Source organism: Puma concolor, chromosome A2 (assembly GCF_028749965.1).
Source record: "Puma concolor isolate L17-30 chromosome A2, mPumCon1.1.hap2, whole genome shotgun sequence".
NCBI lineage: Eukaryota > Metazoa > Chordata > Mammalia > Carnivora > Felidae > Puma > Puma concolor.
Window position 1 is genome coordinate 335,488 of NC_141668.1, and position 26,630 is coordinate 362,117.

The 26,630-nt window shown below is 44.7% G+C and overlaps 1 protein-coding gene across 2 annotated transcripts in view; it reads right to left on the reverse strand.

The window, feature by feature from the left end:
* Positions 1-25,602, reverse strand: part of DYNC2I1 (dynein 2 intermediate chain 1) — a 59,059-nt gene extending 33,457 nt beyond the window's left edge. The window contains exons 1-8 of one of the 2 annotated variants that reach the window (XM_025929660.2): positions 25,458-25,602; positions 18,627-18,680; positions 17,063-17,477; positions 14,100-14,191; positions 11,892-12,203; positions 6,816-6,892; positions 4,337-4,391; positions 1,474-1,536 (exon numbers count right to left, since the gene is read on the reverse strand). In XM_025929660.2, coding sequence (XP_025785445.1) covers positions 1,474-1,536; positions 4,337-4,391; positions 6,816-6,892; positions 11,892-12,203; positions 14,100-14,191; positions 17,063-17,477; positions 18,627-18,680; positions 25,458-25,472 — 1,083 coding nt within the window. In that variant the 5' untranslated portion in view covers positions 25,473-25,602. The remainder of the gene's footprint in view (positions 1-1,473; positions 1,537-4,336; positions 4,392-6,815; positions 6,893-11,891; positions 12,204-14,099; positions 14,192-17,062; positions 17,478-18,626; positions 18,681-25,457) is intronic. The other variant, XM_086685113.1, reaches the window with a different exon arrangement.
* Between the last annotated feature and the right edge of the window lie 1,028 nt (positions 25,603-26,630).

The following is a 26,630-nucleotide window of genomic DNA, read 5'->3' on the forward strand; positions in this document are numbered from 1 at the left end:
AGGGGATGGGGCCCAGGCTCCAGGATAGAGGGGATGGGGCCCAGGCCCCAGGATAGACAGGGCAGGGCCAAAGCCCCAGGATAGAGAGGGCAGAGGTCCCAGGATAGAGAGGGCAGGGCAAAGGCCCCAATACAAAGCTATATGAAGTAAATAAGATTAGGTATGCAGCGTGGATTCACCCAATTTAGTACTATAGCAGAAAGCTGCTCTCACAGGAAGGAAGGACCAAATTAAGTAAACAGGTAAATAGGGCTATAGGCCACTGCAGGATGAAGCTGCCCAGAATGGAGCTGATTAGCAAAAGAAAGGTGCCTTGTTGACCCTGAGGTAGCAAGCTCTGTCTGTCTTGTTCCCTAGGCTGGTAAGATAAACAGACATGATGCCTCAAGTCTGCTGTTAACATCCATCTGCCCCGGGCCAGGATTTTGGTTTATATTGACCCAAACCTCTAACACCATATATCTTCAAAACCCCCTTTTCCTCATGCCCATGAGTTAATGTTCCCAGATTTATTGTCTCTTTGTGCATGTCCATCAACATGTTTGTAAGCCTTTTGATCCTAATAAAAACGGAGCAAGGACCTTAATCGGGGCTCTTGTCTCCTCCCAGACATCAGCCATCTCTCACATTTTAATCCTGCGTCCCGCTTTCTTGCTGGACAAGAAAGAACTTTAGGCCCAGAGTCTAGGACAGTACAGTGCCTGATGCCTGACTGGTCAGTTCTGGAAAGAACTGCTCAGTTCTCAATGACCTCCTCTTATAAGAGGATAGTGCCATTTCCTTGATCTCCCTGGTTTGCCTTATATTTCTGAAAATTATCTGTTACCTTGACTCTGTCTCACTGATAACGCATCTCATCTTTTAGTTGGCTTCTTCAATCCTCCTCAACCTTCTTGAATTTGAATACAGAGCAAAGATGAAAAGGCTGGCTGTTCACTTAGCTGGAACCTCCTCCCTGCCACGCTCTTTGCAAAACCTTCTCCTCTCCCTGACAGAGGAAGGCCGCGGCATCCAAGCTCCTGCCCAGTGAACCAGTCATCTCCTTCCAGCCCTATACGCAAGATGCCTTTGGCACCACCCAGGACTCTCAGATGCAAATTGAATGTCATTAAAATCTATTCCTTCCCTTCATACCAATGTTCTGCTGTCTAAAAGGAATAATGATGGGGCGCCTGGGTGGCTCAGTCGGTTAAACGTCCGACGTCAGCTCAGGTCACGATTTCACGATTTGTGGGTTGGAGCTCCGCGTCGGGCTGTGTGCTGATAGCTTGGAGCCTGAAGCCTGCTTCAGATTCTGTGTCACCCGTCTCTCTCTGCCCCTCCTCCGCTCATGCTAGGTCTCTCTCTCAAAATAAATATTAAATAAATAAATAAAAGGAATAATGATTACCCTAATAAAGAGGCACTATGAAAGCAAAGTATGATGAGTAAAAGCATGTCTTTGGCAAAATATAAAAGACATACTCTCCTTACCGCAATTTCTGCACGTCCTGGTCTCAGAGCCTGCTTCCCCACCGCGGAGCCCTCTCGGCTGCTCTGGTGGAAGATAGCAGAGCCGGTCAGGCCAACCACTGATACACCTGGTCCCCCATGAAGGCACTGCCCTCAGTGGCTGAAGACCTGGGTTCTGGCCCCGAGGTGCACAAACAAGGTCACTGAGGGCAAGTAACCCTGTGCCTCGGTTTTCCCCTCTGAGAAATGGGAATAATTGTGGTCCCCCCCCAGCCACAGGGATGCATTCCAAGACCCCCAATAGATGCCTAAAACCGTGGATGGTCCCAAACCGTACACATGCCACATTTTTTCCTATACATACAACACCTATGATTTAATTTAAGTTTAATTTATAAATTAGGCACAGTAAAAGATTAGCAACAATAACTAATAACAAAACAGAACAATTATAATGATATCCTGTAATAAAAGTTATGTGACTCTGGTGTCTTTCTCAAAATACCTACTGTCCTGCATTCGCCCCTCCCTGTGATGATGTGAGATGGTGAAATGCCCACGTGACGAGGCGAAAGGAGGGGGGTAAGCAGGCGTGTGACACAGCATTGGGCTACTACTGACATCTGATGATACATCCGAAGACAGTCATCTGCTTCCGGCCCGTTGCTCCCCACGGGTATCTGAACCACGGATAAGGGGGCACCGCCGGACCTACTTCCCAGTGCCAGTGACCCTGCACCGGTGAGGAAACTGCCTTCCAATCCTGTAGTGGTCACAGCACCAGGAAGGCACAGGTCCTAGACATCACTACCCACAACTATTCAGTGCATAAGACTGGAAACGGCATGGTGTATGACCATGAAGAGAATAAGGACTTCTCCGTGTGTCCAGAAAATTACTCTGGCATATTGTAGGCTTTCCATAATGCTGAAGAATTCAACGAAGATACACTCAGCATCGATGCTACAAAACATATGACCCAATTCATAAGCCAAAACAAGCTGTCAAATACCTTCAAGAATCTTTCAGGAAAAAAAAAAAAATCATACATTTCGCTCCACTGGCAAAAAAAAAAAAAAAAGAATATAAAATATCTCACTGATAATTTTTTATACTGATTACATGTTGAAAAGATATTTCAGAAATATTGATTATAACATTATTGAAATGAATTTTTTTTGCTTCTTTAATGTGACTACTACAAAATTTATAACTACAAATGTGGCTCACGTTATAACTCTAATGAACAGTGCTAATCTAGAGCTCATGAAAAGAAGTGGGAGATAGAAGGAAAACACTAAAAAAAATCTATATTATTATCATCCAACAACTCCAGTTCAAGAATTTACCCACAAAAAGCGTGAGGGAGGTCTGCACCCCTCGAACTGAACGGTTTCCACAACGCACTAGGAAAAACAAGATGTTGCAGGGGAGTGGAGGTGTGTGTGCATGGAGGAAAAAAGGTGCCCCCAGTTACCAAATATAAACATTCATACACGGCTGTAAAAGATTACACAGAGAAAAGAATACAGGGGAAGCAGTCTCTGTAAGGCTAACTTTTTTTCCTTAGGTGGTGAGTGCTCCGACCAGCCCCACAAAACTGAATGAATAAAACAAACCCACATCAAAACAACACATGCCGTGTGATCTAATTTATGTAAAAGTACATGTGTTTCGTGTATGTACATGGAATAAAGCGACACATAAAAATTTGGCACAAATGTTAAAGATGATTATCTCAGTGTCACGGGTTTCAGACAACTACCAAAGAAAGTGACAGAAAAAATTGTTCTTCATAAATAATAACCCAAATCTGCTTGCCACATTACCTATAATAACAAAACAACAAACTAAGAAAATGGTTGGATGATAATTAAAAGCCCAGAGCCCGGCACTTCGCAGCGATCATCTCCATGAAGACTCCTCTGATGGGAAATATGACGCGGGGCTGCAACACAAAGACTGAGAACCGCTCACCAGCACGGAGACCGCGGCGGGAGGGCGGGGCCGTGGGCGGTGTGCTGGTGCTGACGCCAAATGTAGGACAGAGCTTGCAGACAGAGCTTGCAGGCGAGGTCTGAGCCCAGGCTTCCCTGCGGGAAGACTTTAATACTGACACAATTCCCTCACTCGCCTGACTTCCGACTCTTCCGGAGGCAGCCGCGGTGATTTATGTCTCCAGGAGCTTGTCCCTTCCTGTAAGTGACCTAATGTACTGCGTGAAACACTGCTGCTCTATCTGCTAGTGACCAGGGGCGCCAAAGGCTCTGCTACCGCAGAGCTTCTCTATTTCTCCCTTTAGTTCTGTATCTTAAGGCTCTTTTGTTAGGTGCACGTGCACTTATAATTGTGGCATCTTCCTGTGAGCTAATTGTTGTACCATCATGCAGGTCCTTCGATATCTGTCTCCGAGTCACTTCTGTCTGACACTAGGGCAGGCACTGGAGCAATGACACACTTGCCGTCTGATGCTTTATCTTGTCCAGTTTTCCACTTTCCATCTGTTTGAGTCTTTTAACCTAAATATGTCTGCTATGTCCTCCTGGAATACGCACTCAGGAAAACCTCCCCTGCTGGCAAGGCCTGTCTCAGGCTCTGCTATCAAGGGGAATCACAAACAGACACTCGTGGCTAATCTTGCTGCCTAAGAAAATCAACATAAGGGCCCCTGGGGGGCTCAGTCGGTTAAACGTCTGACTCTTGATTTCAGCTCAGGTCATCATCTCACGGTTTGTGGGTTCAAGCCCCATGTCAGGTTCCGTGCTAACAGCACGGAACCTGCTTGGGAGTCTCTCTCCTTCTCTCTCTCTGCCCCTCCCCTGCTCACACTCTCTCGCTCTCAAAATAAATAAACTTAAAAATAAAATAAACATAAATGTCTTACCTTCTTTCTTGAGTCTTTATCTTTTCCATTATTTCTTACTAAACTCTCTGCATACCTAGAAAGTAGGACCAAATTCAAAATTAATTTTAAACAAAGACATGAAACCTAAAACATTTTACACTTCAATGAAGGCTCTTAGCAATATCTGATATGACTAAGAAATGCTATACACTGGCAAACTTCCAAAGCCTGCTTCATTAGAGCAAGGAATACTAAGGTCTTTTTACATTTTCATTGTTCTAGCAGCAACCCTAGAAAGAAAATATCCTCAGTAGAGGGAAAAAACTATGTGTTTTAACAAAGTTCTATGTATGACTCTATATCCTTATGAGAGTTCTAGAAAACTCCTGTAATCTTATTAGTCAATCAAAAACATTACTTTACGTTTAACATATCTTTATTCCCAAAAGAAAGATTTAACTCGAAATAAGTTCTATTTTTTAATCACATGCTATATGTTAGCTAGGACCTAAAATTAAGGCTTTCAGAATTTTAAATGGATTCTTCACTTTCAGAACCTAGACTCACCAATTCAATACAGCATGTGGTCTAAAGAAACAGAGAACTGAGCAGAAGCCCCAGGCAGCCCAGCAGGTCTGCGATACAAAGTCTAGGAACCTTCACCCCCAGGACTAACTGCTAGGTTTGCTCAAACTTCAAAATTTAGGCAAAGTACTTTTAACCTGAGTTTCCCTGATCTGTGAAAAAGAATTACCAAACATGGTTGTCACAGAGAACAAATTAAAATCTGGAGCTTACATACAAAAAGAGCACACACACAAACTCTAATCTGTAATCTTCATCAAAATAAAAAGCTTCTGCACAGCGAAGGAAACAACAAAACTAAAAAGGCCGCCCATGGAATGGGAGAAGATATTTGCAAATGACATAGCGGATGAAGGGTTAGTATCCAAAATATATAGAGAACTTCTAAAACTCAACACCTGAAAAATGAATAATCCAAATAAAAAATGGGCACTTCTCCAAAGAAGACCCAGATGGTCAACGGACACACGACAAGATGTTCAACATCACAGATTATCATGGAAATACAAATCAAAACTACAATGAGCTATCACCTCACACCTGTCAGAACGGCTCACATCAACAACACAAGAAATGACAAGCGTTGGCAGGACGTGGAGCAAAAGGAACCCTCGTGCGCTCTTGGCGGGAACGAGAATTGGCGCAGCCACTGTGGAGAACAGGGTGCAGGTTCCTCAGAAAGCTAAATACACAAGTACCGTAAGGGCCAGCAACGACTCTACTAGGTTTTTCCCAAAGAATATAAAAATGCTAATTCAAAGGGATACATGCACCCTGATGTTTATAGCATCATTATCTACAATAGCCTAGATATGGAAACAGCCCGAGTGTCCACCGAGTGATGAATGGATAAGGAAGATGTGATACACACACACACACACACACACACACACACACACACACACACACACACACACACACACAGAGGAATATTACTTGGGCATAAAAAAGAATGAAATCTTGCCATCTGCAACAACACGGATGGAGCTAGGGAGTCAGCAAGGTCAGTCAGAGAAAAACAAATACCACATGATTTCACTCACATGTGCAATTTAAGAAACAAATTCTTTTCTCCTAAAGAGAGAGAGACAAACCAGGAAACGGAGACAAAGCAGAGAACGCACTGCTGGTCACCAGAGGGAAGGTGGGTGGGAGGATGGGGGAACAGGTGTTGGGGACGAGGATGCACTTGTGATGAGCACCGGGTGATGTACAGAAGTGTTGAGTCACTGTGTTCTACACCGAATCTAATATAACGCTATATGTTAACTGGAATTTAACATAAAATATAACACTGCATGTTAAGCTGGAATTTAAATAAAAACTTATAAAAACTCTAGAGCTTACAAAAACGAGACTTTACACACAAACTCTAATCCGTAACCTTCACAACACCCACACAAAATAGGTACCCTCCTGAGACCCTCACCAGCGGAGAAAAGGTTCTGGAGGACTACCCAACGTCCCAAGAGGGGGCAGGCCTGCCACTCCAGCAGGTTGGTGCCTGCACCCTGGCCCTCACCAAGGCTACAAAGCCAAAGAAGTCATATTTGGTTTGTGCTCTGACTTACACACACTGGCCAGGGGGCACCTGCTGGCAGGGAAGGGTGCCAGGAGCCCGTCTGCAGCGGCCCCGCCCTCTCCGGCTGTGCCACAGGGCAGAGGCTCCCCCACACACACACGCTCGCACTCCAAAGTCAGCGCTAACTTTCCAAGTTCGTATGAGCAGATGTTAAAAAAGCAAAACAAGACTAATAATTTGTAACAAGCTTCCTAGCTCCTTCAGGGCACCTAGGATATAATTTGGAGGGGCTGTATCAGGAGTACATGAGTATACCCATACTTCACTTTCATTTACTGGCTGTAATCAGGACCGGTAAGAAAAAATCATTTTAAAGCATTCTTCAAGAAGCACAGCGCGCATAATAGTCACCAGAGAGCGCATGATCCTTCCTGGCTGCTGGTCGGATCTCTCCTTGAACCTGCACCCCGATTTCTGTGCTCACTGTCCTATGAAACAGAAAATTCCACGACATTCATTAATAGATCGTAGTAAATTAACTGTAATTAGTGAACTCTGTAAAACAAGCATGGACTCAAAATTCCACAAAAGCATCTCTAATCTTTTAAAGTATGTTTTTACCAGCTAGCTTCAGTAAATTGTATACTTAATGTAAGGAAGATAAGAAAAGGTGTACTAAAAGGTGATGATACATTACCTCAGTAAGTCAAAGAAATTTATACTTATCAATTTCATATTACTTTCAGATAAATCTGACTGGTCCCTTGCACTGCTTAAAATTATGCACTTTCAAACATAATGTGGCTACTTCAGAGATCCATCTACCTACAAAAAAGAGAATGTAAACAATCTTCTCTTGAATTAAGAGAATCTATAAAAATAAAATTAAAACCATCAGATTGCAAACCAACATATCCAGGTAGGTCACTGAAACGAGAGAGGCATCTGTTGAATAAGCGCGGGCAGGAAGCAAGACCTGCAGGGTGGGGGGTCTGGAGGGAGAGCTGGCTGGTGACAAGACCCCAGGGGATGAGGGGAGTACCTCCCTAGGGCAGGGAAAGCTTACAAGACCTGGGGACTGATCCCTGAAGAGTGAGAGCAGAAGGAAGGCAGGACTAAATCACTCACTAAGGAAGACAATCTGGAGGGCAATACACAACGTGTATCAAAAGCCTTAAAAATAGCTACAACTATTCAAATACTTTCTTCGACCTATAAATTCTACTTCTGGGAAATTATTCATAGAAAAGAAAGACATGTATTAAGGTTTTAAATCTGTTCGTCACAGAATATTTATGAAATCAAAAAACCTGAATGTTCAATATTAGGTTACTTGTTAATAAATAAGGTTATGACATATGAAAGGATACCAGATGGCCATTAAGTATCCAGTTGTTAAAAGTCACTTTCCAGGGGCACCTGGGTGGTTCAGTCCAGTAAGCGTCCAACTTTGGTTCAGGTCATGATCTCACGGTTCGTGAGTTCAAGCCCCACGTCAGGCTCTGTGCTGACAGCTTGGCGCCTGGAGCTTGCTTCCGATTCTGTGTCTCCCCCTCTCTGCCCGCCCCCCCCCCACTCATGCTCTGTCTCTGTCTCTCTCTCAAAAAAAAATAAACATTTAAAAAAATTTTTTTAAATTTATTTTCCAGAATGAAGAGAAAAAATAGCATGACTCTAATTTTGCATTTTTATAAAGTTCATTTATAAAGTTCATTTTCATATAGGAAAAGAATTGTAAGTATATACATATTTACTATTAAATTGATTATCTCTGAGTCTGGGATCATGAATAAATTTTTTGTTTTTACTTCTTCCTGTACTTAAAAATTCTTCCAAAATTAATTAAAGTATAATTACATGTTTAACAGGAAGAACAGTCTGGCATCAGTCTACTAAATACATTGGAATGGGGAGAAAATGAAATCAGTAGTTCTAGGTAGGGAAAAATTATGATTTAATGGCTATCTAGATAAAAAGAAAACAAAGAGGGGCGCCTGGGTGGCGCAGTCGGTTAAGCGTCCGCCTTCAGCCAGGTCACGATCTCGCGGTCCGTGAGTTCGAGCCCCACGTCGGGCTCTGGGCTGATGGCTCAGAGCCTGGAGCCTGTTTCCGATTCTGTGTCTCCCTCTCTCTCTGCCCCTCCCCCGTTCATGCTCTGTCTCTCTCTGTCCCAAAAATAAATAAACGTTGAAAAAAAAAAAAATTAAAAAAAAAAAAAAAAAAAAAAAGAAAACAAAGAAAAGGTAGCCATGAGCTCAGTGCTTTGTTCCCAAGCTGTGTGGGCTGGTCAGGAGGGTTCTGGCTAGCAACAGATGCCCACAAGGACCTGTTGAAGTCACTACCCCAAAAGCAGAAAGGAGCACGTCCATGTTCAGCAGTGGTTAATAGAGGGCTAGGGCCACGGGATTCTTCTGGTAGATAAGTCAATATTGCTCAGTTACCTTTAGAAGACACTCTGTTATAGTTATTATGCTTAACCATGCCTTCTTCGTCCCTGAAAACTGAAAGAGTGGGGCGCCTGGGTCGTTCAGTTGGTTGAACGTCCAACTCTTGACTTCAGCTCAAGTCATGATCTCGTGATTCGTGAGATCAAGTCCTGAGTCAGACTCTGAGCTGACAGTGCAAAGCCTGCTTGGGATTCTCTCTCTCTCTCTCTCTCTCTTCCCCACCCCCATCCTGCCTCCTCCCCTGCTTGCTCATGCTCATGCTCTCTCTTTCTCTCTCTCAAAATAAACTTTAAAAAAACAAAAACAACTAGAGGATGGGGGCCCCTGGCTGGCTCAGTCAGCAGAGCACACAACTCGTTTTTTCTTTTTATATTTTAATTTTATAAAGAGAGAGCACGTGAGTGGGGGAGAGGGGCAGAGGGAGAGAACCTTTTTTTTTTTAATTTCTTAAAAATGGTTTATTGATTTTTGAGAGGGAGAGAGCAACCAGGGGAGGGGTGGAGGGAGTAGGGGACAGAGGATCCGAAGCAGGCTCTGTGCTGACAGCAGAGAGCCCAATGCGGGGCTCGAACTCCCCAACTGTGAGATCCTGACCTGAGCGAAGTCAGAAGCTCAACAGACTGAGCTCCCCAGGCGCCTGAGCACATGACTCCTAATCTCAGGGTGTGAGTTTAAGCCCTACCTCGGGTGTGGAGCCTACTTTAAAAACAAAAAAGAGAAACTGGAGGAGGCACACAATAAAAGTCACGCACAGTTAAAATAACAGACCAAAAACCATCCAGAGAAAGTGAGAGAGAATGACGGAGAACACGACCCCCGGGAACGGTCCTGGCTTACACCTGTTACACAGTTAGTAACACTGGCCCTCGTGATGGTCACCTCAGCGGTAATTACATCAATCACCAGGCTAACATAGTAACTAAGTTAAAAAGCATATTTTGAGCGCCTGAAAGTCACGGCAAAGAGAAATGTTAAATACACAGTGCTCACTAATCGCTTCTAATGTACTATATACTTATTTATTTCTTTATTGTACGGCTCCTCCAATGAAACTTAAACACCACAAAAATACAAATTTGTGTTCACAGCTGTGTTCTCAGCACATAGAACAAAGGCCATCACACAGTGGCCAGTCCACAAATATGAACAAATTATTGAAAAGAAAGAAGTTTGTCAAAAGAGTCTCTCTTGGGGCTAATTATTATGTTAATCCCTATGGAAAGAGCATTGTTGAAGGCAGTGGTTTTATTAACACGGGGCCATTTCTTAGGCTAGATGTGTATATTGTGACAAGTCTCAAAAAGGCATTTCTGTGGGGAACCAAACAGGTTGTTTCTAGGAACTAAATGTGATCTAGGGAACGTAAAATAGGCAAGTTCAATACAATGTTAGTGGTAGGATCTAGGTGGTGGAAACTTGTCGATTTTGCTGTATGCTTAAGAACGTTCATAATAAAATAATAGAAAAACACACTAAAAAGATTTTAATCTAGGGAAATAATTTTTTTAAGGTTTTTTAAAGTTCACTTATTTATTTTTGAGAGAAAGAGAGAGTGTGAGCAGGAGAGGAATAGAGAGAGAGAGGGAGAGAGAGAATCCCAATCAGGCTCCACACTGTCCGCACAGAGCCCAACATGGGGCTTGAACTCAAGAACCATGACATCATGACCTGAGCCAAAATCAAGAGCCAGACGCTTAACCACCTGAGCCACCAGGTGCCCCTAGGGAAAGCGATTTAAAACACAAGAGGGATGAATACCTCTCGGTGAGGGTCCCTTCTCAATTACTGCCTCCCTCAGCTTGTTGACATGAGTACATGGCTATGAATGTAAACACACAGTGAGGCTGATCCAAGGGAGGTCCAGGGACTTGAGATACACACATACACACATGGTTAACAAAATTGCTCCTGTCATACAACTGCTAAGAAACATGACCAGTGTTCTGATGAGGGGTGGAGGCTGCAGGTGACAGGGTAGGGGTGCAGTCCCGCTGTGAGGGAAGGTGTTGGCGAAGGTACCAGAAGGTGCAGCACCAGGCTGATTTATCGCACTCAGCAAAGAGCCAGCTGGGATGGCCACGAGGCCAGGCAGCGACCGCAAAGGTTTTTTGGGACATCCTTAACACGCACTCCTCCACCAGACACATTTTTGGGGAGGGGCACCTGTCAGTCAGAGTCCCAGGCTTTGGCTGAGCCACCACAGTCTGTGCCCCTGCAGGCCTGAGGCCCCGAGACTCACACCACCTGCCCCTCACTTTGCTTCCACCTGACAGGGAGCACTGCCAAGAGGCAGGAGAATGAAATCGTTTTGCTTCAGAGTCTGGAAAAACAGCACAGCAAACAGTGTACACACGAGAACAAAAAATACAATTAGTATGGGAAAATATGAAGCAACTGCAGCGTCAGGCCCTTTGCAAGCAATGGTTTTATTTTTGTGTTCTGTTGGCTTTGTTCTGTAAACTTAATACTATTAATTCCGATTCAAACATTTTGCTAAATTATTCACTTACTTGCCATTTAAAAATCTGTCTTTTTGGGGCGCCTGGGTGGCGCAGTCGGTTGAGCGTCCGACTTCAGCCAGGTCACGATCTCGCGGTCCGTGAGTTCGAGCCCCGCGTCGGGCTCTGGGCTCATGGCTCAGAGCCTGGAGCCTGTTTCTGATTCTGTGTGTCTCCCTCTCTCTCTGCCCCTCCCCCGTTCATGCTCTGTCTCTCTCTGTCCCAAAAATAAATAAACGTTGAAAAAAAAAAATTAAAAAAAAAAATCTGTCTTTTTAATGTTTCAAAATTTCAGTTTTATGATAGATTTCTGAATAGATGTTAAAAGTACATTCACGATATAATCAGAAAACGTGACTTCCTATTTCCTAGTAGGTCAGCAGTCTCTGTTGGTCACACTGCACAGACTGAATCACGTCTTTACCAAGGTTACTACTTCTCAGCAACAGGTCTTATCATCTGGCCACACAGAGATCTACCTCCTCTCTAAGAGTGGTGACCTGGGGATGGCTACAAAGGCTACGAAGCATCAGAAACGGTACCTTGGACTCTCTTTTCCTCAGCTCCTCTCTTGACGACCTCTCTTTTCTACCCGTGTCACCGGGATGCCTCTCTTCATCGAGACGAGCGCCTTCCCTGTGACGCTTCTCTCTGTGTCTGTCTTCCCGTTCAGGCTTGTCAGAGAACGAGTTACTTTTTTCTCTTGAGTGCTTGTCTCTTTTTTCCCTCACGCTGCTTTTTTCTCGATGTCTCTGCTCTCGATCTGCTTCTTTCTGCCTCCTGTGTCTCTGCTCGCCTCCTTCTTTGTAAAGCCAGTACTGAACAGGATTGTCCTGACTGTCACCGTACTGCAGCTGTGAACGGGACCCACGGAAAACTGCGTCAGCACACGAACACGGCCGCTGGCCTTCGTACCTGCTGCACTGCCGCTCACTCCTCCATCCTGACCCTGAAGATGTGCTTCTGGAAGGAAATACCTGCTGTCGGCCGCACAGTCCACAGTCTAGAGGCAACGGAGCACACCGGCCTTCACCCTGAAGTGGAACCCGCGTGCAAACCCCTCAGCGCGGCAGGTGTGCCCCCTCCTCTGCAGCCTCTCCTGGTCATTCTTGTCACCTCCTCCCCAACTCTGACTGCACCCTGCGCTCCACCGACCCACGCTCCCTGCTGTGAGATGTGTGACTTCTGTGAACAGAGAACCATGTGCCCGCCAGCCCCTGTCCCTGGCAGTTCACGTGTCTGCTCCCCCACAGGGAGATTCTCAAAACTGGGCACCACTGTCTAGTCACCTCTGTAACCCCCAAACCACGACGGGTGACACTGTCCCATGGTGACGCGTGGCTATTTGCAGAACAGGCTGTGGGTGGGTCATATTTCCGGCTCGAGCTCACAATTTTAGGATCATCATCAGATGTCTCACCAGGACCCCAAACAGAAATGCCCTTCTCCTTCCACCAGGGCCAACAGGTTGTCACCGCTCACTCTACAGCCGGAGGGCTCTGTCCCTGTGGTCCCCCTCCCACCACCCCCCATGGCCGCTCAGCGGCCCCCCTACTCCTCCCCTTCACCCGACTCCCACCCACTTTGCTCACTCTGCCAGGACAACCTTCCTAAAGGAACCATATGGGCAAACTCCTCGGTCGTAAAGTTAGATTACTACCACACACCCGTCACCAAGATCAATTCTATGGGGATTAAAAACTTAAGGGGTAAAAAATATTATAAGGCCCCAAAACAAAACACAGGCACTACTTACATAATGCTGGTGGGGAAAAGGCTCTCCAAGCATTACATCAACAACCAAAACTATAAAGACAAACTTGACTACCTCATAACTTTAAACTTACTTATAAAAACAAAGATTCCATGAAAAAAATTCAAAACAGAAGTGGAAACATAAGTTACTAGCAGGGAGTTCATCTTTAAAGTCCTCCCAGAATAAGATGCTCTGTTAGGAAAGGAAGCAAATGCACACAGGGAATAACTGACAAGAGGGCAGGAAACCCTTTCATAAAGTGCTCAGAAGTGCTCCCTTGTTCTGGATCAAATTAGCAAAGATTAAAAATTATGATCGTGCCCAACGGCTGCCTAGGACACAGGGAATTACACTCTGACGATATAGCCAATCACAGCTTTTATGTAGAGCAGATGGAGTAAGTTTACATTACTCTCATCTAGCAAGTTCATTTCCAGAAATTAATCAGAAGAAAATAACTATGAATAAACGGAAAGACTTTACCCCATGCATGTCTTTACAATAAAAAAAAAATCCAGAAGCAACCTGAGCGTCAAAAAGAGCAGATGTGCCAAGAAAACTATGACACACCCATGTCATTGACTGTTATATTATGCAGCCATTAAAATAATATTATAGAGAAACGGGACTTAGAAAACTGCTCCAAATGTATCGTTTAAACAGTTCATAAGAGTAAAACTCCACGTGAAGAAAACATGTGTGTATACACACACATGCACACAAATACGTACATAGACCTACTCTATCAGGATAAATACTTAAATACTATCAATAATTGTCTCTGGGTGGACTTTGTTTTTATTTCCTTCTTACTATTTGGATTTCCTAAATTTTCCAAAATCACCTCGTACTTCTCTTGGAACAGAAGAACAACACGTGCGTGTGAGGGAAAAGCGGAGGCAAACTTCCTCAGACCTTGAATCCTGTTCCGACACTTTCCCAAACTGTTTCTAACGCTCCTGCGTGAGCACCGGCTCCTGGGCTTGCGGCCTACCTTTCTTTCGCGGTACCGCCTCTCCCTCTCTTCGTCCCCCCATTCAGAGCCTTCGTCTCTCCTCTCCTTCTCTTCCGCTCTTGCTTTGCTGCCTACAAAAATGGAACATATTTTCAACATTTCCAAACTTTCGCACATCAAAATGATCTTCTAATATCTTGCTGCAATCTGTACTGTACATATTACTTAATTATTTATTACATACTAACACCTATGAAAACAGATTCTTCAGTTAAAACACATCCTCCAGTATCAAGAATGGAAATTTCTAGGGGTGCCTGGTGGCTGAATCAGTTGAGCGTCTGATTCTTGGTTTCAGCTCAGGTCATGATCCCACAGTTCATGATATCAAGCCCCACATTGGGCTCTGCGATAAGCACAGAACCTGTTTGGGATTCTCTCTCTCTCTCCACCCCCCAACTCCCCCTCTCTCCCAGCTTCTCTCCTGCTTGCACACACATGCACCCTCTCTCTCTCAAAAATAAGTAAGAAACTTTTTAAAAAGAATGGAAAGTTCTAGAATCTAAACTTAAAATGGGCTAAAGAGGGAAATCACAATGCCAACTGCCAGGGAGGGAACCTGGAAAATATGAGACTAGCCCCGCTGGAAATTCAAGAGGGGCACCAGCCCAAATACACATGCCATCTAAGTTCCTGGTCACTGACAGAAGCACTCAGGGAAGCAAAGCCCAGTCCATGGAGAAAAGCTGGGCCATCACCAAGTGCTTGGCTGCAAAGAAAGAGATGCCTGCCTCATGGATGCCACGGGAACCGCACCAGCTCCACAACTCCTGGAGCCCACTGCCGAGGGCACAGTGGCTGGGGGATGGGGGAGGCCCCTGTGGTGAGGAGAACCCACCCCTACCCACAATTTGAGGTCTCTCCCTGCTGGTCAAACTAGAGTTTCACTTTTGAATCTGTACAGACAACAAAAACAGTCATTAGGCTTAAAATTAAGAGAATCACCATTTTAAAAGATGAGGACAAAATTAAACAGAGAACATGGAAAGAAAGTCCTTATGGAGCACTGATTGCTTTTCTAGGAGCCTGGAATACAAGAGATCCAAACAGGGTCAGGGAGACAGGTGCGGCATGCAGAGAGGGGCCGGGTTATGGGAGCCTGCAGGACAGAGTGGGGTCAGAGTGACTCCTGGGTTTTCCAACCCGAGGAAGGGAAGGGTGCAGCTGCATCAACTACAATGGGTAAGGCTTTGGGGAAGTAGGGTTTGTGGGGATTTGAGAAGCTCAGGTCAGGACCCATTATGTTTGCAACATCCATCAGATGTCAAAGGACACGAGGATGTGTAAGCCCAGAACTCAGGGAAGAAACCTAGCTGGGGACCAAAACTTGGAAATCAGGAACAGATGACGCGTGTATAAAATCATGAGAAAGGATGCAGTCAGAGGGAGGGAGCAGATGAGGTAGCCCAAAGAGCAAGGCCACACTTCCCAGAAGAGAAGGCTCAGAGGAGATGGGAAGGGCCCGGAAATGCCAAGGAAGGGGAAGGAATGTCAAACAGTCTAATCATATGATTACTCGTATCGATAATGTCTTGAAGAAATAAGGTCAGGTAGCAACCACAAAAGAGTGATGCGAGAACAAAAAAGATTTTATTAGAAATAAATACCAAGAGCATCAATATAATAATACTAAAAAGAAGCAACGGATAGGATAGTTGCTGTTAAACTTACCGAGTGGTGAACCCACTAACCCGTAAGCACACCCCTAGGTATACCTCACCCAACAAAAATGCACTCACTCCTCGATAGCTGCGTCGCTGCTGAGCTGTGTGCCGACACCTGAAGTGGCCCGGCAGAAGGCGACAGCGTGCAACATGAACAGGAATGAAGGGCCTGGGTGTCCATCCTTTTCGGAACCAGGATCTCCAGCCTTCCTGACGATTCTAACAATTCCTACACGTTCTTTAAATATATTCCTTTCTGTGGGGTGCCTGCGTGGCTCAGTCAGTTGAGCGTCTGTCTCTTGATTTTGGCTCAGGTCGTGATCTCACGGTTCGTGAGATCGAACCCCACCTCAGCCTCTGCGCTGACAGCGCGGAGACTGCTTAGGATTCTCTCTCTCTCTCTGTCCCTGCCCTGCTCGTGTGTGCACATGCTCCGTCTGTCAAAATAGATAAATGAACTTAAAAAAAAAAAAACATGATTTTAAAAAATAGTAATAAATATGTTCCTTTTTGTTTATGTCAGCTAGTTTAATTTAAAAAATACAATACTTCCATTTTAAGGCGGGGGCATGCACCTTCACCTTAGAATCCTGGAAATTTAGACAAAAACATTTAAATCTTACTTACAATAAAACTGACACTTTTGAGGTATTCTTATCAAAAAGCATTATTTTTGGGGCGCCTGGGTGGCTCAGTCGGTTAAGCGTCCGACTTTGGCTCAGGTCATGATCTCACGGTCCGTGAGTTGGAGCCCCGCGTCGGGCTCTGTGCTGACAGCTCGGAGCCTGGAGCCTGCTTCAGATTCTGTGTCTCCCTCTCTCTCTGACCCTCCCCTGTTCATGCTCTGTCTCTGTCTCAAAAATAAACATTAAAAAAATAAATAAATAAATAATAAATAAATAAATAAATAAATAAATAAATAAAAAGCACTATATTTGTTTATTTACAATGTAGACTCAGCTTTACTTGGGTGATCTAATGAGTTTCAAGAGTAAAACTCTAGCAAATGAGAAACTGTGTTACTCCTTTCACTGACTGAATGAGTTTTTAAAATATCGAAAAGAAAACAGTGAAAAGGACACACACACACCAGAGGCCTACGCCTTCAAGGCCCAAGCTCAGCCGTCTAGAAAAGCACGAGAGGAAACACGATGATGAGTGAGCAACCGCTCTGAGGAAGCTCTTTTACGGAGAAATGCGGACAAGACACAGCGAACGGGGGGGGGGGGGGGGGGGGGGGGGGCTTGAAGCGGGGCCGCCTGCGGCAGAGACACACACCTGCCCGCGCCCTGCGCTCCGCCGGCTCCGGGAGCTGCCAGCCCAGCAGGTTGTGCTGGGCCGTCTGCCTCAGCTCCTCCCTCCTCGCTCTGCGCTCTCTGTCCTTGTCCCTGTCTTTTCCTCGACTGTGAGACTTGTCTGCGTCCTGCTCTCGGTATTTCTCTTTGTGCCTTTCTCTGTCCCGGTCTCTGGAGTCCTTTTTCCTTTCCCTTGGCTTTTCTCGGTCTCTGTCCCCACGAGGGTTCTCTCTGGACGCGTGACCGTCTCTCTCAGCAGGCCTCTCTCTGTGCTTGGTGTCTCGGTCTGGGTCCCTATGCTTTTGCTCTTTGTCTTCAGGGAAGTCCACTTCTGACTCCTTACGAAGCTTCTTTTCTCTGTGCTTCTTATCTCCCTTGGGATTACCTGAGTGTGCGGCCTAAACCAAGAGAAAGAAAGCAGAATCCGGAATGTGAGTCCTGCTCATTGAGGTGACTTCACACTAGCTTCCCCTGCTTTCCATCCCAGCAAGATGGGCCTGGAAGACGTGTCTCTGAGGCCACAGTAAGCGGAACGTGATGGAGCATTTCTACGACTGGCAACGGGCACCCGTTCACAAGGGACGTTCACTTTTGCTGGCAAGTCAAATCTGAAATACTATACCGAACAGAAAGAAAAAGAAAGGCATACTGTAACTGTGTCTTAAAGTCTCTGAGACAGCAACAGCCTGGGTCCCACTCAAAGAACAAGGACACTCTCCCTGATAAAACTCTCAGGAGGTCTCGATCTCACCCCATTAATCTTAAAGATAAAACCCCCAGTTATTTTACCAGCAAAAATGGGTTTCTTCAGGAACGGCAGAGAATTGCCGTCTGGGACAATTAAGCTGTGGCAAAACCACAGGTGATTCTGCAGAACAGAGGAGAGGAGGCTCTTTCACAGAGGAAAGGGGGAGCCGGGAGGGGTGAACTGGGAGCCCGAAGTGTGGTGGCTGCTCGTGAGCTGAGCTGTCGCCGGGGGAGGAGGAGACCTTCCTTCCTCCTGCCGGGCTGGCAAAATAGTATCACGTGGAAGGTGCATCTCTTCCCATCGGGTCTGCAGTGGACAGTGGAGTGGTGGTGCCTGAGCCCCCCCAGTGCTGGCCTCCCAACCCCCTTTTCCTTTAATTAATTTTCACAGCCCAAGACCCTTCCACACACACCACACAGACACACACACGCACACACGTGCACACACAAATACACACATGCAAACATAACACACACACACACACACACTCTCACAGAGAAACCACACAGACACATACGCACCCACAGTGCACACTACCACGCGCATGCACAGACACACACGGCACACGCCCTGAACCCTAACAGAAACCTGATGGAGCTGGTGGGACGCTGGGCTGGGCAACCCCGTTCCCCCCACAGTTCCAGAGCTATTAACCATACAGCTTTATCTCTGAGTCGAGAATGCTTCTGAAATGAGCCACACATAAGCAAAGTTAGGCTGTGTTGAAAACCAAATAAAACTGTCAAGAAACCATCCAGGGTCCAAAAGGACCCCAACCCAAATCTTTAAAACATGTTACCCAGAGGTGTTTTCTGAGGTCATCTGCTTTCCAAGTATCATCTTTCGTTCTTCTCTAAAAAGAAAATTATAAAGTTAGAATTTTTAAAGTTTAAAAAACGAATTTTGTCGCTCTAGTGAGCTGCTTTTTTTATTAGGCCATGTAAGTCAATGGCAATTAGTCATTGACGTGCTAGAAATCACTACCTACTAGAAGGAAAGGCATTAGTAATACAGACCTTTTAAAAAAATTACTCCTGGGGCACCTGGGTGGCTCAGTCGGATAAGTGTCTGACTTCGGCTCAGGTCATGATCTCACGGTTTGTGAGTTCGAGCCCCGCATCGGGCTCTGTGCTGACAGCTCGGAGCCTGGAGCCTGCTTCAGATTCTGTGTCTCCCTCTCTCTCTGCCCCTTCCCCACTCATTCTCTCTCTCTCTCTGTCTCTCAAGAATAAATAAACATTAAAAAAAATTTTTTTAATTACTCCCTAGTCTAAATGTACCTATAAACGATTATAGTATGTGTTCTTCTGGGTACTTCATAAGAGTAGGTAACACACACTCCCCACCTTTCTCCATGCCACCCAGTGCCCCGTGTCAATGTCTAGTCCCACTGCCCAACATTTCTAGCTGCCAATGGAGCAGTTTCCCCTGAAGTGTCCCTGTCTGGCAGGCTGCCCCTATCAGGGGCTGAGCACACAGCAACATGACTCCTCCATAGGCCCATATACAGTTCACCTGCCACGTGCAAGACATATTTGAATAATGAAAGAAACTCACGAAGCAAATTGTTCAAGGATGTTTTCTGTAGACAACAAGAGAGATTTATCCAGATTATTTTATTTTCCCTTTGAGAAACACTGCTTTGAGGGTACAAAAAAAAAAGGTAAAATTTTTGTAAGGTCCAGATTTTTTTTAATTTTTTTTATTTTTAAGTTTATTTATTTTGAGAGAGAGAGAGAGCAGAGGAGGGGCAGAGAGAGAGGGAGAGAGAGAATCTCAGGCAGGCTCTGTGTGGTCAGAGCAGAGCCTGATGTGGGGCTCAAACCCACGAATCGTGAGATTGTGACCTGAGCTGAAACCAAGAGTCAGATGCTTAACTGACTGAGCCACCCAGGCACCCCTGTAAGGTTCAGATTCAAAGCTAACGTAGTACAAATGAAAAACGAATAGTTATTCGTGGATAAGCCACCAAAAATCTTGGTGTGAAAATTAGGGAAATAGAAAAATCATTCACAATAGTTCATAAGTATGCTAATTAGAAATAAATACAAAGCAATCACTTTTAAGATTCTAGCCCAAGTATACTATAACCACAAAATGTACTGAGTTCCTTCTGGAGTGGATTGCAGATCAGTGTAGGGAGAGGGTCAAAGACAAACCACTGACAGCAGGGGGTAGCCGAGCTCCATTCCCACGGGGGGGGGGGGGGGGGGGGGGGGGGGGGGTGGCGCTGGGAGCCCTGAAAGGAGCAGCCAGGGCAGGGAAAATCACCCAGGGGTGGTCTGCGTAAATGCAGCCAGGCTGGCTGTGTCTGCAGGCAGGCAGCTGTGCAACTCAGCAGCCCACCTTCCCACAGAGGCCTCATCCTTCCTGAGGGTTCCATTTCCAGGATGGCTCTCAGGTCCTAGGGAGAAACACTCCTGGGTTGCAGACACACATGGACATCTCCAAGGGACAGAGGAAGGGTGCACAACTGCAAATGTACGAGAAGGGGAGGCAGGCCTATCCAAGTGCTGGCAAAACGACCATTCTTCCCACCGCCCTGAGCTTTGCCAGACAGCAGCCCCGGGGGGCTGGGCCACCACAGGGATGTGGCCTTAGGCTGCCAGGAGCCGCTAAATGTTAGGGCTCTTCATGCAGGAGAACCTCGTAAGTGGGTTAGTGAGGACCATTCTCAGAGAGCTCAGTGTACTTGCCCTAGAACATGCAGCCTTTTGAAAAACAGAATGAAATAGCCCCACACCTGTCTGAACAGTTAACAGCAGTTACCATTAAGTGAATGGCTGGAACATGGCGATTCCTAATACATAACAACATTTAAAAGAAAGTAGAAATTTATTTTCTTCTAAGGATAACCTAAATATAAACATATATATCTACATATATATGTTTACACATTTCAAGCTATGATTAATAAATTTCATGACAATAATAAACTCACACACTACCAATTACTTGGTATGTAACAGAAAAATTTAGAAATTTCTAGAATTTTCATTGGGCACTGAAATAAATAAAAGTCATAAACACTGGAAGCAAGGCAAACTAAAGTGTTTTTAAAGAACTGTCACTGAAAACTGTCACTACCCTTATCGGGGTAGTCAGCAAACATGCCATTAAATTTTAGTTTTCTAAGAATAACTACACAATACTGAACCCTGGTATGATCCTAGCAGAAATAAAGAACACAAAACTTGTAATGTTAGTGATAGCTATGATGTCAGCAAATAAACATACTGACACAAACCCAAAGAAGAGCTTGGTACATGGTAAAGTTACAATAAACAACATCAGGACGCCTGGGTGGCTCAGTCGGTTAAGTGTCTGACTTCAGCTCAGGTCATGATCTCGCTGTTTGTAAGTTCCAGCTCCACATCGGGCTCTGCACTGATGGTGTGGAGCCTGCTTGGGATTCTCTCTTTCCCTCTCTTTCTCTCTGTGCCCCTTCCCCACTTGCGTTCTCTCTCAAAATAAATAAATTAAAAAAAAAAATTAAACAACATCAAAAAGTCCAGTACAATTTTATTCCAATCACTTCATGAAGGCTTTATCCTTCCCTTGACTTTATGGAACAAAATACGCTAATTCTTCAGCACTCTAATAATCACATGACTAAGTTCTAATAACCAGGAGATTAACTTCCTAAAAAGTTAATGACCAACTTGCAAATGAGAACCTAATATGGGTATTCAGTAGCTGCTTTTGCTACTTTGAAATGTTTATTTTACAAATATGTATTAGAAAACCCCCAAAATAATCCAAAGCAATGCAAAATGTGATCAACTAGGTGAACTATGTCATCCAAGATCACAGAAAGCCAGCGGAGAGAAAAGATCTAATAGGGAAATACATGTCTGACAATTAAATGTTTGGGGAAGTAAAGAGCCTGAGGAATCTTCATGCTCTGGAATCCTAACTCACTGGTTAAGAACAAGGGTTTTACAAACAATTCTGGGAAAGGACTCAGAGGGAACGAGCAAAGCAAACCCCTACTATTCAAAAAAACTTAACTTTAATTAATCTGGTGCTTCATTCAAAAATATGAAAACTCAATCAGGCATTTGAGAAAAAAAATGACATAAGAAAGACAAGACTCAAGAAAAATAAACAAAGAAAACGACCCTGAAAGAAAAGACTTTTAACTCCAGGGAACAAACTGAGGGTTGACGGAGGGAGGTAGGTGAGGGATGTGCTAAATGGGTGATGGGCATTAAGGAGGGCACTTGTTGTGATGAGCACTGGGTATTATATGTAAGTGAGAATCACTAAATTCTACCCCTGAAACCGATTCTGCACTGTATGCTAACTACCTTGAATTTAAATAAAATCTTGTAAGAAAAAAAAATAAAGAAAATGACCCAAAGAAAAAAAGAGAAATATTAATTAAAAAAAAAAAAATCAAAGAGGTACATGCCCCCCCGCAGTGTTCATAGCAGCATTACTTAAAATAGCCAAATTATGGAAACAGCCCAAGTGTCTATTGATTGATGAATATGGGGGGGGGGGGGCCTGGGTGGCTCAGTAGGTTGAGCGTCAGACTTCGGCTCAGGTCATGATCTCACAGTTTTTGAGTTCAAGCCCCACATTGGGCTCTGTGCTGACAGCTCAGAGCCTGGAGCCTGCTTTGGATTCTGCGTCTCCCTCTCTCTCTGCTCCTCCCCTGCTCATGCTCTCTCTCTCTCTCTCTCTCTCTCTGTCTTTCTCTGTCAAAAATAAACATTAAAAAAAGTTTAAAAAGAAAAAATGTATACATATACAATAGAATATTACTCAGCCATAAAAAAAATATAATCTTGCCATTTGCAAGGACATGAATGGAACTACAGAGTATTATGCTAAGTGAAATAACTCAGTCAGGGAAAGACAAATTCCATATAATTTCACTCATATGTGGAATTTAGGAAACAAAACAAATGAGCAAAAGGGGAAAAAAGAGAGAGAAATCAAGAAACACTCTTACAGAGAACAAACTGATTGTTAGCAGGAGGGGGGATGGGTGAAACAGGTGACAGGGATTAAGAAGTGTGCTTGTCTTAATGAGCATTCAGTAATTTATGAAATTGTTGAATCACTATATTGTACACTAGAAGTTAATATAACACTGTATGTTAACTCTATGGGAATTAAATTTTTTATTTTTTTTTTTTAGTTTTAAAAAATTTAAAAAAGCTTCCTGCACTTGCCCCAAGGGGAGACCATGCTCCCTATCCCTTTACTTGTAACAAGTAATAAAAGTTCTTTGCTTTAAAAATTAATTAATTAAATTAGATTTAACAATTAAGTAGATGGAGTCAACATTAAAGTTGTAGAAACCAGAATATAGAAAACATAAAGTCAAGGAGATGGGAAATATGTGCCACGAATTCAACATCTAACAGCTGAATCAGAGTTCCAGAGAGAATGGAGAAAACAGAAAGAAGTAAATATAGAATAGAAAAAAATGTCCTGGGGGCACCTGGGTAGCTCAGTTAAGCAACTGGCTCTCAATTTCAGCTCAGGTCATCATCTCGTGGTTTGTAATATCAAGCCCCGTGTCAGGCTCTGCACTGACAGCAAGGAGCCTGCTTGGGATTTGCTCTCTGCCCCTCCCTTACATGAGCACACGCATTCTCTCTCTCAAAAATGAATGAAACATTAAAAAAGAAAGAAAGAAAAAGGTGTCCTAGAAGTAAAGGTAGACCTGAGTTTTCATTCTGAAAGGGAAAATCAAATGTCAAAAATAATGAATGAAAAAAAGACCCACAATAAACACATTGCCATATATGCTCAGAACACCACAAAGATCCTAAATCTTCTGGAAAGAAAGAAAATGTTACTTACAAAAATATCTCATCAGCCAAACTGGTTGCTAGAAGGTGAAAGCAGAATGCCTTCAAAGTCCCAGGGAAATTAATTCTGATCCTAGAATTCTATGCTAGGCTAAAGTCTCAAGCAAGCGTATCAGTATACTAAAGACTTTCTTCCTACATACTCTCATTTAAAAAGGTAGTTGAGGATTTACTCCAGGGGAGAAAGGGGGATTTCAAGAAAGCTGATGACACTGGATCCAAAAAAAACAGTAGACCTAACCCAGAATTACACATAAAAGAAATTCCCAGACAATAGCTCTAAAAAGGTCTAGAAAAAAAATTAGCCGTGATTAGAACAGAAGTCAGAGAACTCTGAGAATAATCTTTTAAAGCAGATTTTATTAAACAGATAATATGACTGATTAATAAGCTAAAATATGTAAGTGGTAAGGTTAAGAAAAAGGGGATATGTTCTTTTTTGCCAAAGAGAAGGCAAATACAAATTACAGGAAAACCAAAGAACCATTTAAGAAAGACATGCTCCAAATATGAAGTAAACTACGTGTGGTACAATTAATTGAAAGTAAGAAAATATGATCTAGTGACTCTGATGCCAGGAACATAGTTCCTTGAGCAGCAGGAGTTGAGGGATACACGACTGCATTTTCTCTGTTGGTGCATTCACATTACTAAGTTCCACAATAAATACTACTCATGTATTAATCATGTATCACAGTGTGGATTGGTTTCCTATTTCAAAATCAACCTACAAACAAATCAGAGAATGTAGGTTAAGAATGACTTATGAAAATATAAGAGAATGGTATGGAAGATGACAGGGGTCAGGAAGTTGGTGGACTTTAAAATAGATGGAGGGTAGCATAGGATACTAACTTCCTAATCCTAACCAATGGAAAGTTAAAAGATACTATCTAAAGTCGACATAACACAAAATAAATATAAAGAATACTAGTTAAGGGGTGCCTGGGTGGCTCAGTCGGTTGAGCCTCCGACTTCAGCTCAGGTCATGATCTCCCAGTTGACGAGTTCGAGCCCTGCGTGGGGCTCTGTGCTGACAGCTCAGAGCCTGGAGCCTGCTTCCGATTCTGTGTCTCCCTCTCTCTCTGCCTCTCCCCCGCTTTTGCTGTCTCTCTCTCTGTGTCTCAAAAATAAAGATAAACATTAAAAAAAAAAATTTTAAAGCATATTAGTTAACATTGCAGAGGTAAATGATAAACGAAAAAACAAAAATAAGAGAAAGAAGGAGAAGTAGGAAATGCATGCAAACTAAAACCCTCATCTTTTACTGCTCAGGAATCAATACGCGAGAAAAATAAAATTTACCGAGTGTTAGTAACACTGTTTTAAGCACCTTTCTAAGCACTTTTATTACAAAATCCCATTGACTCCTCATAAACACCTATGAAGTTGCTATTATTAATGTCCCAACTTTATGAACTACAAAATAAGACCTGTTAAGTCATTTTCTAGACATCATGCAAGGAAGTAGAGAAGCCAGAATTCAAACTCCAGCCACTTCACTGCATTCCCGCCCTCGGAAGCTGGGCGCGACGCAGGTCAGAGGAGGAGGGGGTGACCCCCCGCAGAGCAACACCGTCCCATCACTCAAGAGTCCACCGCTCTGTACTTCCATCCGTCCACGCCACCACCTGGCTCCCGACGACGCGCACACCCTGCCACAGCCCGCCCTGGACCAACTCTACAACACCCAACACGCGACGCGACCGCGGCGGGAGGGAGGCCGGGACGCCGACAACCGTGCGCTCCGGGCCCACGGGCGACCCCGGGACCTGCCCCGCGAGCCTCCCGCTCGCACCCACCTTCCCGGGCTCCATCGCCGCTCGCAGGCCGCGGCTGCGGGACCGGCGTCCCCGGCTCCTAGCAACTGGCAGGCGCGAGCAACCGAGCGCCGAACGACCGCTGTCCCGGCAGGCCGCGCGCCTGCTCCTAGCGTGCTTGCGCTCTTCCGGCCCCTAGCCCTTGGCCGGCACGAGCGGAAGAGCGCCGGGCCACCGCTATCCCAGAACGCCCCGCGGCCGTTCCCGGAGCGCCTGTGCCTCCCCGGCGCCTAGCAACTGACAGGCAGAAGCAGCAGAGGGCCGAGCGATCGCTGGCCCTTCTGACGTCCATTCTCCACCCCATCCCCCGCCCCTGCAACGCGGGCCTCACCCGGTGATGCGTTAAGGAAGGGCCCGAAGCCGGGGTCCCCTGCCTGGTCAGCGTCCGGTTGGGTGAGGGGGCACGGGCCTTGGCGCGGGGACTAAACTGGGCTGACCCTCCGGCCAGGCTGGGAGGACTGGAGCTGAGCCGGGTCACTGGACTTGCGGAGCTACAACGAGGAAACTGAGGCATGGCTGCTGAGCCGACTGCGGCTTCACCGGCTAAACTCAATCTTCTGGGGCCTTTTATCCTCGGAGCCCACCGACCAGGTGCCTGGAGGGCGGTATTCTCGGGTCCTGAAACTGCATCAGGAAGCAATCTCACGTCCCACGTCTTAAAAGCAAGAAAATTAAGCACCCCGAAATTCGACTTAGTAAATGTACAGATTAGAGAAGAGCTTTTCATCTGTGTATGAAGGTTTTGCACCTTAGAAATTATTTTCCCATATATATCATTTGATATTACACACCCTGTAAGATACTCGGAATCATAAAGTATTTGAAAATGTAATTGTTGAAAGAATGATTTTTTACAAAAGACAAGGGACAAGAACTGAAACATTAAGACAAATATTCTTCATCTCAGACTTATTTTATCAGACTTATTTTCTTTGAAATTTACTATAAAAGCCGATCTTAAACATTCAAGACTGAAGAGGGATGGTCCAATTCCAGTGATGCAGGTTATAGCTGATGTTTAGCTGTGTTTTCACAAACTGTTTTGGATTTGTTTAGCATGCAAATGTAACTAAGAAAGGATTCCACTTGGGGCACCTGAGTGGCTCAGTGGGTTAAGTGGCTGACAGGTCATGATCTCACAGTTTGTGAGTTCAA